Source organism: Notamacropus eugenii, chromosome 3, assembly GCF_028372415.1.
Source record: "Notamacropus eugenii isolate mMacEug1 chromosome 3, mMacEug1.pri_v2, whole genome shotgun sequence".
Taxonomy (NCBI): domain Eukaryota; kingdom Metazoa; phylum Chordata; class Mammalia; order Diprotodontia; family Macropodidae; genus Notamacropus; species Notamacropus eugenii.
Window position 1 is genome coordinate 200,100,411 of NC_092874.1, and position 15,626 is coordinate 200,116,036.

The following is a 15,626-nucleotide window of genomic DNA, read 5'->3' on the forward strand; positions in this document are numbered from 1 at the left end:
CCAGTTAAATTCCAAATTCTCAAAGGACAGCCATAATGACTTCCATTTATATTGTGTCTCACTTTCTCCAGCTCACCAAAACCAGGCAAGCACAATGGCTTAATGGACTTGGAGTTAGAGGATTTGGCTTCAGCTCTTCTACTTTCTATGTGGTATCTTGGAAAAAATCACTCACTACTTTAGGATTCTGTTTATTCACCTTAATACTAAGGATCAGATTCACCCTTGAAGTCCAATTAGTTACCAAGTCTTATCAATTCCACTACAACTGTCATCCTTCATATTCATCCCTTTATTCTTAATCACACCAGAATCACCCTAGTCTATCTAGGTCCTCATTACCCGTTTTCTGGACTACTATAATGGTCCTAAAGTTTATCTGGAAGTATGTAATCTCCCTCTCCTCTCCAATACAGTAAGCTGTCAAATTTATATTCCCAAAGTGCAGATCTGACCATTTCACTCCTCAGGAAGCTTAAGTAGCTCCCCATTGCCTTTGCATTAAAATTTCAACTTCTCTGTTTTTTTTACAGTTTGACATGAGTTCATTTTCCAGGCTGATTACATATTATTCTATTTTATACACTCTATTCTCCCAACCAAACCACTCTGTTTACTATTCCTTGTATCCAACATGCTATTTTCTGTCTTCATCACTTTACAACAGGATTCCCTTCATACCTAGAATATTCTCTTCTGACCCCAACCTCCCCTTCTAAAGTTTCCACTCAAGTTTTATTTCTTTCAAGAGATCTTTTCTTATTCCCACCACTTCTACATTTCTGGTTCTCCCCCACCTTTGTACTTTTGCTATCCTATATTAACTTATCTGTGACTATAGTATTCTTCGAGTAGAATATAAGCTCCTTGAAGTCAGGAGCTAGCTCATTTTTTATTTGTATCTCCTGTGTCTAGTTTAGTGCCTGGAATGTAGTAGGTGCTTGATAAATACTTTATTGACTAGATGATTAAGGATATGTAGCTCTTGTTCTTGAGCCTAGGATCACAGGGCTGTGATTAAGTATATAATGTGTATGTATATATATAAATTAAGCATATATTATCTATATATAATATAAATTAAGTATATCACATACAAATATAAAGCTTAACAAATGACCTTGAGGGATTTAGGAGAGGGTCTGGCTTTATGCAGGAATGAAATGAGTGTCTTTTAGCCTCACTGACTACTGAAGCTAAGCAATTCAATGACAGAGGCTGTGTCAGTATCACTGATTGTCCTTGAGAGCCAAGACTATTCCCAGTTGTCTTTTTTACGTTCTCCAACTCTGTCATTGCCTGGCGCATAATAGGCACTTAATAAATGCATATTGTTTAATTGAGTTTGATAATAATCAAACTCAGTTTGTTCCAGGAAAAAAGAAAAATGTTGATTCCTCATGTTTTCCTAGGATACCCAACTACTTCTCCTTGGCGCCCAGTTGCTCTAATTCTGTTGACTTTGTGCTTCATGTTGCTGATCGGACTGGGGATATTAGGACTTGAATGTAAGTATATACTCAAATTCAGGATTGTACTGGAGCAAGGGTTTGCCCTGAGATGGGAATGATGAAGATTTAGGGGCTTGAGAGAGTCAGTTGTTAAATTTTTAATCTGAACATGTACACCTGGGAACTTAGAAGATTTCATTGTTTTGTGGATTGTATAGACTATCTCAAATTGGACGTTCAGTAGATATCTTAAAGCTGGTATGTCCAAAACTCATTGTCTTTCCCCCTAAACTCTTCCTCTCCTCCCACTTTCTCTGTTAATATAGAAGGTAACACCATCCTCCAAATCCTTCAGGTTCACAATCTAGCAGTCATCTTGGATTGCTCAATATCTCTCACCCTCAATATTCAATCTGTTGGCTTGTCAATTTCACCTTTGCAACATCTCTTAAATTTGCCCCCTTTTCTTTTCTGATATTACCATCATTCTATAGCAAGCCCTCGTCACATCATGCCTGGACTATTGCAATAGACTGCTGGTGACTGCCTACCTCAGGTCTCTCCCCACCCTAATCCGTCCTTCATTCAACCCCTACAGTGATTTTCAAACTCCAGTGGTCCCTATTGCCTCTAGGATCAAATATAAAATGTTCTTTTTGTCATTCAAAACCCATCATAACCCAGCCCCCTGTTACTTTTCAATCTTCTTATACCTTAGTCCCTAACACATACTCTTCTATCCAGTGACTTTGGTCTCACCACAAACAGAATATACTCCATCTCTCGGCTCTGGGCATTTTCTCTGGCTATCTCCCATTCCTTCCACACTTTCTCTCCTTCATTCTCATTACTGACTTCCTTGGCTTCTTTTAAATCCCAATTAAAATTCCATCTTTTACTAGAAGACTTCCCCAAGCCCTCTTTATTCTAGAGCCTTCCCTTTGTTAATTATTTCCTTTCCCCACCTTGTATCTAGTATACTTTGTATATTTGCCTTTATGGTATCTTCCTCATTAGATTCTATGTTCCTTGAGGGCAGAGACTGTCTTTTCCCTCTTTCTGTATTCTGAGCTTAGCAGAGTACTTGGCACACAGCAGGTACTTAATAAATGTTTATTGATTTTTTTAAAGAGAGTGATGGAGAAAAATGTTAAGTATAAAAACACAGATTAAGCTTTTAAGTATGTCATGTATACAGAAAGTCTGATATTAAATATGTACCAGCACACCCCTGCCCCAGATTCTAATCTTTGCTCTTTACACAGTTGAAAGAAGTATCTACACTGATTAGTAGATATACTAAAGCAGTAGTTATCATAGTGTGACCTAGGGACCCTTGGAAGTTCCTAAGATGCTTTGGGGAGTTCTGCAAGGTCAAAACTATTTTCATAGTCATACAGTTTTAAATTCTAATATGGTAAGTAACAATAGAAGCACAGGGGGCAATCTATGTTACCCATATAAGCATTTAATGAGAGCCTAGGTTGTGCTGGTGAGTAGACAGTGCATACAGAAAGTGGAGCAAAGAAGCTTATATATAAATGATGCATAGTGATAGGGGTATTTCCAATACATATTCTGACCATGTCAGGAAATCAGTTTTTCAGATCAACCAATTCTCAGTCACCCAGCGGGATATTCTCACTCAAAAGGAAGAAAAGCTGGCAAATTTTTCTAGACAGCTACATTCTCTCCAGGCCCAGAACAGGAAGCTCACAGATACTCTGCAGCACCTGGCTAAAAAGCTCTGTCAGGAGCTCTATAACAAAACTGGAGGTAAGTCTCCTATTAAGTCTGCCTGATAGGGCACTATAGCAAAAGAAAGTGGTGGGCCCCACATTTGTGGAGAGGCCCATGTGTTGCAAAGGCTTAGTTCTCATTTCTCTCCTTACCATTCTCCAGGCGATACTTTTATTTCTTCAAAAAGAAGCAGGAAGTTGGAGGCAGAATGACTCCTCAGAGAGAGGGGGATGTGGGCTAGAATCATATCTATCTGCTTCCTTAAATATTGTTCATCTAAGGAATATGATTGAGTTCCATCTAACTTATGGATTGCCTTATCATTTGGGGGAGTAAGGAAGACCCCAAGCCCTATATGCCAAGGTTTGACCCCTTTCCTTTTTGTAGCTTACGGAATGATGAGTTTCTGAATATCAGGAAGTCTAGGTAACTAGGCAGAGATGAAGTGATATGGGAAATTAATAAGAGGGTGTTATCTTGAACTTCTTAGAATGTAAGTAAGTTCCTTGGGGGCAGATCCTGTTTCACTTTTACCTTTGTACCCCAGTGATTATTCACATCATAAATACTTGATAAAGCCTTCTTGATGGATTGATTGACTATTTGATTGAGACACTATTTAACTCTAAGAGCCCAGTGACAGTCACTTGGAGGAGGAACTTTCTAACTCGGACTTCTTTCCTCCAAAAAAGAAAAAAAGTGCTTTATCATTGTTTTTTTTCTTCCTTACGTCACTATTACTTCCTAATCAGTCTTTATCGTCCCTCCTCCCTAGAAAACTCCATTGTAAAAAAAAAGGGGAGGAGTGTAGCTAAACAAATCAAACCAATACAATGTCTGGATTCTTTCCCAGAACACCCATGCAGTCCTTGCCCAAAGAAATGGAAGTGGCACAAGGACAATTGCTACTGTTTCTCTAAGGAAAGCAATACTTGGCAAGGCTGTGAACATTTCTGCACTGCTGAGAACTCTACCCTTCTGAAGATAGAGACACAAGATGTTCTGGTAAGGTGTGCTTGTTTGGGGCTTTTTTCCCTAATATTCTTGAGACAGGAAGAGAAGCAAAGTCTCACATTTCAGATCCCATTCCTTTTGGCCGCTTTCATTGGGTGCATCTAAGAGGGAGACTTCCTAGCCCAGCACCTCAACTCAACACAGAGGACTGGAGAAACCTAGTAAGATCTTTATTTCAACCCAGGATCAGGTAGCTGGAAGAGTATCTGAGTTTCAAATGTCTAGTTGTTTTTTTTAAGGAATAGAAGGAGTCATAGTGTAGGGTAAAATGGGCAAAAACAGACTTGCTGGCTGTTTCATAAACAGCCACAGCCATCCTCCTCTCAAATACACAAATTATTGACAAAAATATAGATTATCACTGTGAACAATGTCATCAAAATTCCTATATTGTGCTCTTATTAATACTAAGAACTATACTACTATACTATATGTAATGCATACTAAGATATATACTATATACTCAGATGTATACTATATACTATATACTAAGGTGACCTCAGAGTCCACTTATAGACATTTTTTTTTAGTACTCCAGTATGGCTGTTCTCAAACTTTTTGGTCTTAGATTCCTTTACACTCATAAAATTTATTGAGGACCCCCAAAGACTATTTGTTTATGTATGTTATTCCTATTGTTACTTACCATATTAGAATTTAAAACAGTATGACTATGAAAATAGTTTTGACCTTGCAGAACTCCCCAAAGCATCTTAGGAACCTCCAAGGGTCCCTCAGTCACACTATGATAACTACTGCTTTAGTGTAACTACTGATCTCTTAGCGTGACCTCATCAGTGTGGATACTTCCTTCAACTGGGTAAAGAGCAAACCATCTACATCTTCGTATTTTGTATGACATGTCTATGTTCTCTTATAAATTCTTCACAGAGGATCTACCCAACATAATTTCCTTTAATCTTGCTATTACATGGGTAGCAATCTCTTGCTTTTGCTAAATGACTGGTTCTTCTTTTCCAGTCACAAATCTCTTTGATTATATATTTTTGGGACTATTCTTGTGCACAATTCTTGAGCTTACATTCACCATTTATCTCTCTATTGCCTTTGAGTGCCTCCAATTTTGATTCTTCTGAGATAATGATTTTTTTTTAAATTACTAATGACTATTGCTGCTACAAAGTTGAGGTTTTTTAATTTTGGTTTCATAAACATGGGGTCATAAAAGAACAATGAAATTTCCCAAATGCCACCCAGTCCTCTGTTTTCCTCCTCTTCAATTCTCAATTCAGTTCATTGTCTTTCTGCAGTATCTGTTTAAGACATATGTACCTAGAGATAAAATCTGTAAGCTGTCCACTTAAGGTATATGTACTGATGGCTACAATCTATGGGCTGTCCATTCAACTGCATATAATAGTCTGAACTATATACATTCTTCATCCACTTAGTTTTTCCTGAGTAAATAGTTAGGTTAAACTTTTTTGCGTGACTATGAATTTCATTTAGGAGGCTCTGCAGTGTTTTGAGGTTTGATACAAGCCCAATGTTATCCACAAAAAGGAGCATTTGGAGGATCTCATCACCCATAGGGAATTTCTCATCTACTTGGTCTCTGTACTAGTCTACATGACAGTGGACAAACACCTTTGGTGAGCATACATCTCTGTATTTTTTTGTCTCATTTGATATTAATAATCAAAAAATCATTGAGCAAAGTTACCTCTACTGTTTCATTTCCTAGGGAGTCATATAATTTTCACATGCATCAGAGACATCTTATTGACAGATAGCTTTTAAAGTGACATTTTGCAATGCTGAACCAAAAGTTTTATAAACAAAAAAAATTGATAATCTCAAAAGGATCTTAGAGTTTCTGTACTTTTCAATCAATTGTGTGATTTTAAAAAATCAATTCCTATAAAATATTATGAAAGTCTGTCTATTCTATTCTCATTAAGGATGCTCTGGATGCTTGGACAGAATATTCTCATAAAGATTTTATAGAGTTAGGGAAACAGATACAAGGATTGGCAACTATTATTATTTCCACAGTCACATTTTTCAAGAAGAAATATTTGGTAGAAAAAAATTGTGTGCCTTCATTGTTTTGACTTTCATACTTCCTCCTCACTTCTCAATGCCTTACAACCTAACTTTAGAGCTCATCACTTGATTGAACGAACATTGGGCAGCATCTTATGCTATTGATTACCCTTTCTCTACACTTGACTATTCTTGATTCTGGATTTTTGTGACATTGTTCTCTCCTGCTTCTCCTTCTAGCTGTCTGTTCAATCTCAGTGGCCTTTGCAGGATCATCATCTATGTCCTGTATTTTTTATATTGTATCAATATGTCAAGGGCACTAACCTGGACTCTCTTCTTTTCATTCTCTACAATCTGTCTCTTGGTCATCTCATTAGCTCCCAGGAGTTTAAATATCATCTGTTTTTAGGCACCTCCTATCTATATGTCAAGCCCTTATATCTGTCTGGGACTCCAGTTCTACATGTCTAATTGTTTTATAAATATCTCCATCTGACAACCCTATGGGCATCTCAAACTCAGCATGCCTTTAACTTAGCTGTCTTAATTTAGCTAACTTAGTCCATCATGAAAAATCAACAGCCTTTCTATATAATACTAATAAAACACAAGAAAGAAGTCCATCCTGCCTCCTACTTTCCCCTTTTCCTATTGACAACACCACTGTCACCCAGGTTCATAGACTATGAGTCATTTCCAACTCCGTACCCTCCTTCAGCTGTACATAGTCACTTGTAAGACTTGCTGATTCTCCTTCATTCTACATTTTACACAATTTTATCCTCTTCTTTTCATTCAAGCAGCCACCACCCTGCTTCAGGCCCTTGTCATCATTCATCTGGCCTACTGAAATACTTTACTTCACTCTACATCCAACCTCCTCTCTCTCTCATCCATTCTCCACAGAACTGTTATGTTGATATGATTGGTATGACCATGATGCTTCCGTGCTCAATAAACTTCATTGATTCTCTATTGCCTATAGAATAAAATATAAACTAATTTCTTTGGCATGTCAAGGCCTTTTCAGTCTAACCCCAGCCCATGTTTGAAGGCTTATGCTGTTAATCTCCCTCACGCACTCTAAGTCCCAGTCCAATTATTTTGCTTTGTATCACCCATACACAGTATTTTTTTCTCCCTTGTCTCCATGCTTTTGCAATTTCTCCCTCTTCCTCCCACCCAGTTTAAGATAACTCTCCCTCTTTACCTCTTGGCATCTCTAGAGTTGGTATTTCAAGTCTTATCTTAAATGTCACGTTTGGTGAAAGATCTTTTCTGACCCCCCAGGTTGTTAGTGTTGCTACTTCAGATTACTTTATGTTTATTTTGCATATTTTTATATTTATTCATCTACATACATGTTGTTTTCAATTAGTATGGTATAAGCTCCTTGAAGGCAGAGATTGTTTCCTTTAGGTGCTTGCATGTCATATGTCAAGCATGCACCTAATCAATGCTTGTGGAATTGAGTTAAAATATTATTTTCCCTGTTTGCGGTTGATATGATGATTTACCTGGAAATTATAGGGAATCACTAACTAACTGAGATACTAACTGAGATATTTAATAGCTTCAGCAAAGTTGCAAGCTGCAAAATATATCATCAAAAATCAACAACCTTTCTATACAATAGTAATAAAACACAAGAAACAGTAAGAGAAAGGGCAATTTCATTCCTAATAACTATAAAATGTAAAAACATCTGTGAATTAACCTACCAAAGAATACAAAAGACTTCTATACAGTCAATTACAAAGTGTTCCTTAAAGAAATAAAGAATAGCTTAAATAGCTAGAGGAATCTCATCAGTGGTCCATGCCAATATAAATAAAAATTAGAATGTACTAAGATTAATTTAAACTTTTAATGTCATACCAATCAAATTACCAAGGAGATACTTTACTGAACTTGATAAAACAATAAAAAAATCACTTGGAAAAGTGAAAGATTTATCATATCAAAGGAAATGATGGAAAAGAAGTAGGGACAAGAGGGAGATATCATTTGCACACCTCAAACCATATAATGAAGCAGTAGTCATGAAAACCACCTGGTATTGGTTAAGGAATGGAGAGATAAATCAGCAGAAAAGATTATACAAAGGAGAATCTGAAAAAATTGAATTCAATAGCCCAGCGTTTGATAAAATGGAAAGCATAAATTTCCTAGTTAAAAACAAACACATCTCTTTATTTGATTAAAAAAACTGCTGGAAAAACTGGAAAGCAGTCTGGCAGAAATTGAATTTAGACCAACACTTTACACTATATTTCACAATACATTCCAAAATAGTAAATGACCTTAATATTAAAGATTATACTGTAAAAAATAGAATAGAACAGATCATATATTTCCCAAAGCTATGGGTAAAACATGTATTCTTAATCAAATGAGAGACAGAAGCAACTACAAAAGATAGACTAGACAATTTTGATTACTTGAAATTGAACAGACAAAATTAATACATCTAGCATAAGAAGGAAAGGATTGAATGGAGAAATATTTTTGAATTATATTTTTATTTATTTTATTAAATGTTTCCCAATTACATTAAACATTTTTTTAAACATTCATCTTTAGGATGAATGAGCTCCAAGTTCTTTCCTGCCTCCCACCCCTCCCACCTATTCATAAGGTAAGCAATGTGACGTAAATTATACATGTGAAGACATGCAAAATATATTTCTGTGTTAACGTTTTGGCAATCACACACAAGTGCAAAAATGCAAGAACAACAGAGAAAGAGAAAAGAAAGAAAGCTTTAATTAAAAGCTTTAATCTTCACAAGGAATTCCTTAATTCCCTCTCTGAAGGTGGATAACATTTTTCTTCATGGGTCCTTTGGAATTATCTTAGATTACTGTCATGATAAAAGTAGCTAAGTCTTTCATAGATGATCATTGTTACAATATCTCTGTTATTGTGTACCCTGTTCTTCTGGTTCTGCTCCTGCTCACCTTACTTTGCATCATTTCATATATGTCTTCCTGGATTTTTCTGAAACCATCCTGATCGTCATTTCTTATTGGACAATAGAATTCCATCACAATCATATACCACGACCTGTTCAACTATTCTCCAGGTAATGGGCATACCTTCAATTTCCAATTCTTTGTCACTGCAAAAAGAGTTGCTATAAATATTTTTGCAGAAATAGGTCCTTTCCCCTTTTCTTTGATCTCTTTGGAATATAGACCTAGTAGTGATATTGCTGGGTCAAAGAGTATGTGCATTTTTATAGCCCTTTGGGCATAGTTCCAAGTTGTTCCCCAGAATGACTGGACTAGTTCACAAGTCTAACAACAATGCGTTAATGTCCTTATTTTTCCACATCCCCTCCAGTTTTTATCATTTTCATTTTCTTTCATGTTGGCCAACATAATAGGTGTGAGGTGGTACCTCAGAGTTGTTTTAATTTTCATTTATCTAATCAACAGTGATTTAGAGCACTTTTTAATGTAACTACTGATAGCTTTGATTTCTTTTTCTGAAAACTGCTAGTCCTATCTTTTGACCACTTATAATTGGGGAATGGCTCTTATTTTCATAAATTTGGCTCAGTTTCCAATATATTTGAGAAATGAGACCTTTATTAGAGAAACTTGTTCTAAATTATACCCCCCAAGTTTCCTTCTAATTTTATCTGTATCAATTTTATTTGTGTAAAACCTTTTTAATTTCATATAATCAAAATTATCCATTTTACTTCTTGGAATGCTCTCTTTCTCTTGTTTGGTCATAAATGCTTTCTTTATATATAGATTTGACAGGTAAATTGTTCTGTACTCCCCTAATTTACTTAGGATATCACCCTTATATCCAAATTTTTTTACTTATTTTGACCTTATTTTGGTATATAGTATGAGATATTTGTCTATGCCTAGTTTCTACCAAATGCTTTCTAGTTTTCCCAACAATTTTTGTCAAACGGTGAGTTTTTTCCCCCAAAGCTTGGATCTTTGGGTTTACCACACACTAGATTATTATGACCATTTTCTACTGTGTTGCTGGTGTTTAATCATTTCAGTTATGTCCAACTCTTCATGACTCCATTTGAGGTTTTCTTGGCAAAGATACTAAAGTCATTTGCTATTTCCTTCTCCAGCTCATTTTATCGATGAGGAACTGAGGCAAACAGTTTTATATAACTTGCCCAGGGTCACACAGCTAGTAAGTGTCTGAGGCCAGATTTGGACTCAGGAAGATGAGTCTTCCTGACTCCAAGCCTGGCACTCTATGCACCATGCCACTTAGTTACACTTTTCTACTGTGTAGTGTGTAGCTAATCTATGCCACTGATCCACCACTCATTTCTTAGCCAATAACATTGTTTTGAAGATTACTGCTTTGTAATATAGTTTGAAATCTGGTACGGGGAAAATCTTTGTATTCAATTTCCACTATAAAGGTTTGGTATCCAAGATATATAAACAACACACACACATACATATACATGTGTTTGTATGTATGTGTTTGTATACTAATAGCTATTCCCCAATAGATAGTCAAAGAATATGAAGAAACAGTTATTAAAAGAACTGCAAAGTAATCACAACGTGAATGATCCAAGTCACTAATAATAAGAGAAATTAAATTAAAACAACCTTCTGGTTTTATCCAACACCCTGAGAACTGGCGAAATGACCCCCAAAATAGCAACAGTCAATGTTGGAAGTACTGTGAAAGGATAAGCCCACTAATCCATTGCTGGTGGAACTGTGAAATGGTACAGTTATTTTGGAACATAGTTTGGCATTATTCAAGTAAAATGACTAAAGTAGGAACCACAGACTCTCTTACTGGGATTATAACCCAAGGAAGTGATCAATACGAAAAAGGTCCTTATATATTCCCAAATATTTATAGTAATACTTTTTATAATAGCTAAGAATTGGAAACAACTTTGATGCCTATAAATTGGGAAACCAACTAAACAAATTGTGGTACATAGATGTAGTAGAATGTTACTGTGCTATAAGAAATAATGCGTATGATGAATACAGAGAAGCATGGAAAGATCTGTATGAACTGATGCATAGTGAAGTAAGCAGAGCCAAGAAAAAATATACCCAGTAACTACAATAATGTAGATGAAAAGCACAACTATACACTAGAAAACTGAAGGTAAAAAAAACCAAAATTATAAAGATCAAGCAATACTCAAATGAAGAAATATAAGAAGACATCCCCAACTACTCCTTTGTGGAAGTGGAAGGCCCACAGGTGTTACACACTGTGCATATTTTTTTTCTTTTTCAATGTATTGATCTGTTGTACTGATTTTTCTTCCTTTCTAAAGAGATAACTTCCTGGGAGGGAGAAAGAGAAGGACATCAAAAATAACTATGGTGATATAAGAAATATCAATAAAAGCTTATTTTAAAAAAACTAAAAAAGAAATAACATTTTGCTGTTCCCTCCTCCAAATAATTTGATGTCCTCTCAAAAAATGTGAGAATAGTTCTCATGAAAGCCTCACAATAGTGTTGGTGACAATAGGGTTTTATATATATATATATATATATATATGTATGTATATGTATGTATATATATATATGTATATATGTATGTATATATGTATATATATATGTGTGTGTGTGTGTGTGTGTATATATATATATATATATATATATATATATATATATACACACACACACACTCTTGGCTTGATACACTTGTTCTTCCTGTCTTTGTTTTCTTTCATTTCTTTTCTACTCTCTCATGTACAAAATCAAGGACTGTGACAGCTCTTTGCTTTTGCACTGACCATCCCACAAGACTGGAATTCATGCCCTCCTTAACTCCTTTTCATAGAGAACTACTCTTCCTTTAAGATGCTGCTAAAGCACCATGTTCTACATGAAGCCTTTTCTGGTCCTTCAACTAATTCCTTTTTTCCCAAACTACCTTATATTTAGCCACTTTATATACATACATGTATATATATACACATATATATGTGCACACACATATATCTATTTTATATACATATATAAATATATATTGGTGTAATGCATATCTATATTTATTAAATTTATATTTATGTTGCATGTGTTTACAATTAGAATGTGATCTCCTTGGAAGTAAGAATTTTTTTTCCTTTTTTTGTACTTGTATCCCTAGCATAGTGCTTTTAAAGTAGTTATTGATTGGTTATAGTCCAAATGTGGTGGCTCAAGTGACACATTATTAGAGAATTTTTCATTAATACATTGTCTTCTTTGTTTAATTGTTATGCCCTAACAGCACAAAGAGAAGGTAAAGAACAACCCACATTCTCTATCTCCTTTACAGGAATTTGTGATGCCTCAGAGCTACTCTCAGTTTTTCTACTCCTATTGGACAGGGCTGTCCCGCAATAGCAGTGGCAATCCCTGGCTGTGGATGGATGGATCTCTTCATTCCTCTGAATTGTAAGAATCCAGACTCTCAGTAATATGGAGAGGGGTGGAGGGATGAGGGAAAATTCACTGTGAAATGGAAATATCACTTTAGGGAAGATGACTATGAAGCAAAGAATGTGAAGATTTGAAATTCTTTTATAACATCTTTGCACATTTAGGATGGATGATTTTTACTGAATATGATTGAGACAGATATAACTCTTTGTTGGTTGAGAGAATGTTGGGTAACGATGGGCTGGGGGCTGGGGATCTGAAGTCTTTGTGAGAAGTGATCATAAGAGGCAAACTCAACATTTTGAATGGCAAAAAGAGATTTCCCCTGGAGCTTCAATTCAGTAGGGAAGTGGGCTCCAACATATCCTTTAATCTCTAGGGCTTTCAACCTAGATACTGCTAAAAGCAGACTGCCCTTAGTAATTGTTCTATTTCTTTTTTGAGCCAAGATCTTACCTTACTCCCAGCTGAAGAACTCTTACATTTTTGAGTATTGTTGATCTAGTCTAATCTATGTAACTTTCCTGATTTCTATTTACTCGTTACTTTAATAAATAGGTGTGTTAGTTATTTGAAATGTCACTTTGTGCAATCAGGAAAAATGATCCTGGACTGCCCTCCGGAATACCACTATTTAAATAATAGTAGAAATATTTCTAGCCCAGTTCCTCTCTGGAAGATGGAAGGCCAAAAAACCCAACCACAGTACTCCTCATGCTTTCCACAAAAGCAGAAATGACAGTCTCCCTAGGAGATAGGTGGACCAGATCTCAGTTCTGATAGCTATCCATGCCAAGCACATGTCTAGCCATCTTTCTATTACATTAGCCAACCACATATTTCCTACATGGGAGAGTTTGTCTGCAGGAATATTTTCACACTAGTGATTGCTAGCAATTTCTTTTGCAAGAAATTTTCTTTTCCTTTTGATTAAAATTAAAAATGAAGTTATTTTAATAGTGATTCTGAAATTGGGTTGTCTCTCTGAAGTCTGGTGCTTCCATAGTGATGATCAATTCCACTTTCCTTGACAGCTCTCAAATGAAACCTAGGTCCTCTTTCTCCCCTGCCCCAACCAAACACTAGTTACACACATGACCAACATCAATAAACCTCAGTAAATCTCTATCAAAGTAAGCAGTAAGTGGACATTAGGGATGTTATCCAAGATAGAGTATACCAAAGACATACAAGAATAAGATATCTTTGCAGCTGTGAGATGATAAGAATCCAGCTCACCAAAAAGCAATAAAGTGGCTTAGTGGATAGACCTGGAATCAGGGAGACCTAAGTTCAAATGTGGTTTCAGACACTTACTAGCTGTGTGACCCTGAGAAAATCATGAGAGAAAATCATATGACTCTGAGAAAGTTATTTAACCCTGTTTGCCTCATTTGTCAAATGAACTGGAGAAGGAAATGGCAAGCAATTTCAGTATCTTGCCAAGAAAACCCCAAATGGGGTCTGACTAGACTGAAACAAATAAACAACATCAAAGAGAAAAAAAATGAACTCAACCAAGTGACATCTGTTCTTAGTAATCTTTAAATTTGCAAAGGTTAGAAGCCAAGGGACATGTTGGGTCCCATTTTCACACATGTCTGAAGCTCCAGGGGGTCTCCTTTATGCCTGTCTGCTTTTATACCTGCTCCCTCTATCTATTTATATCCCTTTTATCTTTCATAACAGATGTACAATTCTCAAGATTAACAAGTGTCATCTTCCCTTATAGGGAGGTAAACAGTTTGCCCATATTGAGTAACAAGTTCTTCTTTTCCCTTGTTTACCTTTTTATGCCTCTCTTGAGACCTGCATTTGGAGATCGAGTTTTCTATTGAGTTCTGGACTTTTTATCAACATGATCTGGAAATCCCTTATTTCATTGAATATCATCTCTTTGCCTGAAATGTTATGATGAACTTTGCTGGGTAATTGATCCTTGGTTGTAGTCCCAGCTCCCTTGCCTTATGGAATATCATATTCCAATTCCTTCGATCTTTTAATGTAGAAGCTGCAAGGTCCTGTGTAGCTCCTCGATATTTAAATGGTTTCTTTCTGACTGTCTGTAGTATTTTCTCTTTCACTTGTTAGTTCTGGAATTTGGCAACAATATTCGTTGATGTTTTGGGAGGTGAATGGTGGATTCTTTCGATGACTATTTTGCCCACTGGTTCTAACAATTCTGGACACTTCCTTCATGATTTCTTGGAAGATATTGTCCAGGTTCTTTTTTTTTTTTTATCATGGCTTTCTGGGGGGCCAATAACTTTAATTTTTTCTTCTGGAACTGTCTTCCAGGTTTTTTCCAATTAGATAATTTTCTTTTTCTTCTATCTTTTCATTCTTTAGATTTTATTTGACTGATTCTTCATGTCTCATAGAGTCATCAGCTTCTACTTGCCCAATTCTAATTTTTATCAAATTATTTTCTTCAGTTAACTTTTGCATCTCCTTTTCCATCTGTCCAATTATTCCTTTTAAGGAGTTATCTTCTCCACTTGGTTTTTGTACTTTCTTTTCCATTTGTCCAGTTTTCCCAATTTGGTTTTGTGCTTCCTTTTCCATTTGTTCGATTTCCCTTCTTAAAGAGTTGTCCTCTTCAGTGAATTCTTTTTTCATACTTTTAAAATCATTGGCTAGTTTTTCTTCTTTCTTTCTTTAGCTCTTCCAAGAGAGCTCTTTGTGCATGCAAGCAGTTCATAGTCCCTTTTGAAGTTTCATATGGGAGTACAGTCTCAATACTGACTTCTTTGGTATTTGTGTTCTGGTCCTTGTCCCCATAGAAAGATTCTATGGTCTTTTCCTTCCTGCTTTGCTTCTTACTCATGATGATGACTCTTAGTGCATTGTGGCCTCTGGTTCTTTCATCTAGAAGCTAAAGAACCTGGTGCTGAGCAGATGTGAGAAAGCAAAGGCCAGGTGAATTCTATTTTTTTGTTTTGTATTTCCCCAGATTAGCCCTGGAGCTAGCTTAAGTGTGGGGGAAGGGTGATCTGGCTTGGTGGTCTGA

The 15,626-nt window shown here is 36.0% G+C and overlaps 1 protein-coding gene across 3 annotated transcripts in view; it reads left to right on the forward strand.

Annotated features, from left to right (window-relative positions):
- Window positions 1-15,626, forward strand: part of LOC140533775 (C-type lectin domain family 1 member A-like) — a 32,584-nt gene that overhangs the window by 12,606 nt on the left and 4,352 nt on the right. For 2 of the 3 annotated variants that reach the window (XM_072653956.1, XM_072653957.1), the window contains exons 2-5: window positions 1,413-1,508; window positions 3,051-3,227; window positions 4,045-4,196; window positions 12,513-12,631. In XM_072653956.1, the coding sequence (XP_072510057.1) occupies window positions 1,413-1,508; window positions 3,051-3,227; window positions 4,045-4,196; window positions 12,513-12,631 (544 nt within the window). Of the gene's footprint in view, window positions 1-1,412; window positions 1,509-3,050; window positions 3,228-4,044; window positions 4,197-9,254; window positions 9,301-12,512; window positions 12,632-15,626 lie in introns of all 3 variants that reach the window. The other variant, XR_011977051.1, reaches the window with a different exon arrangement.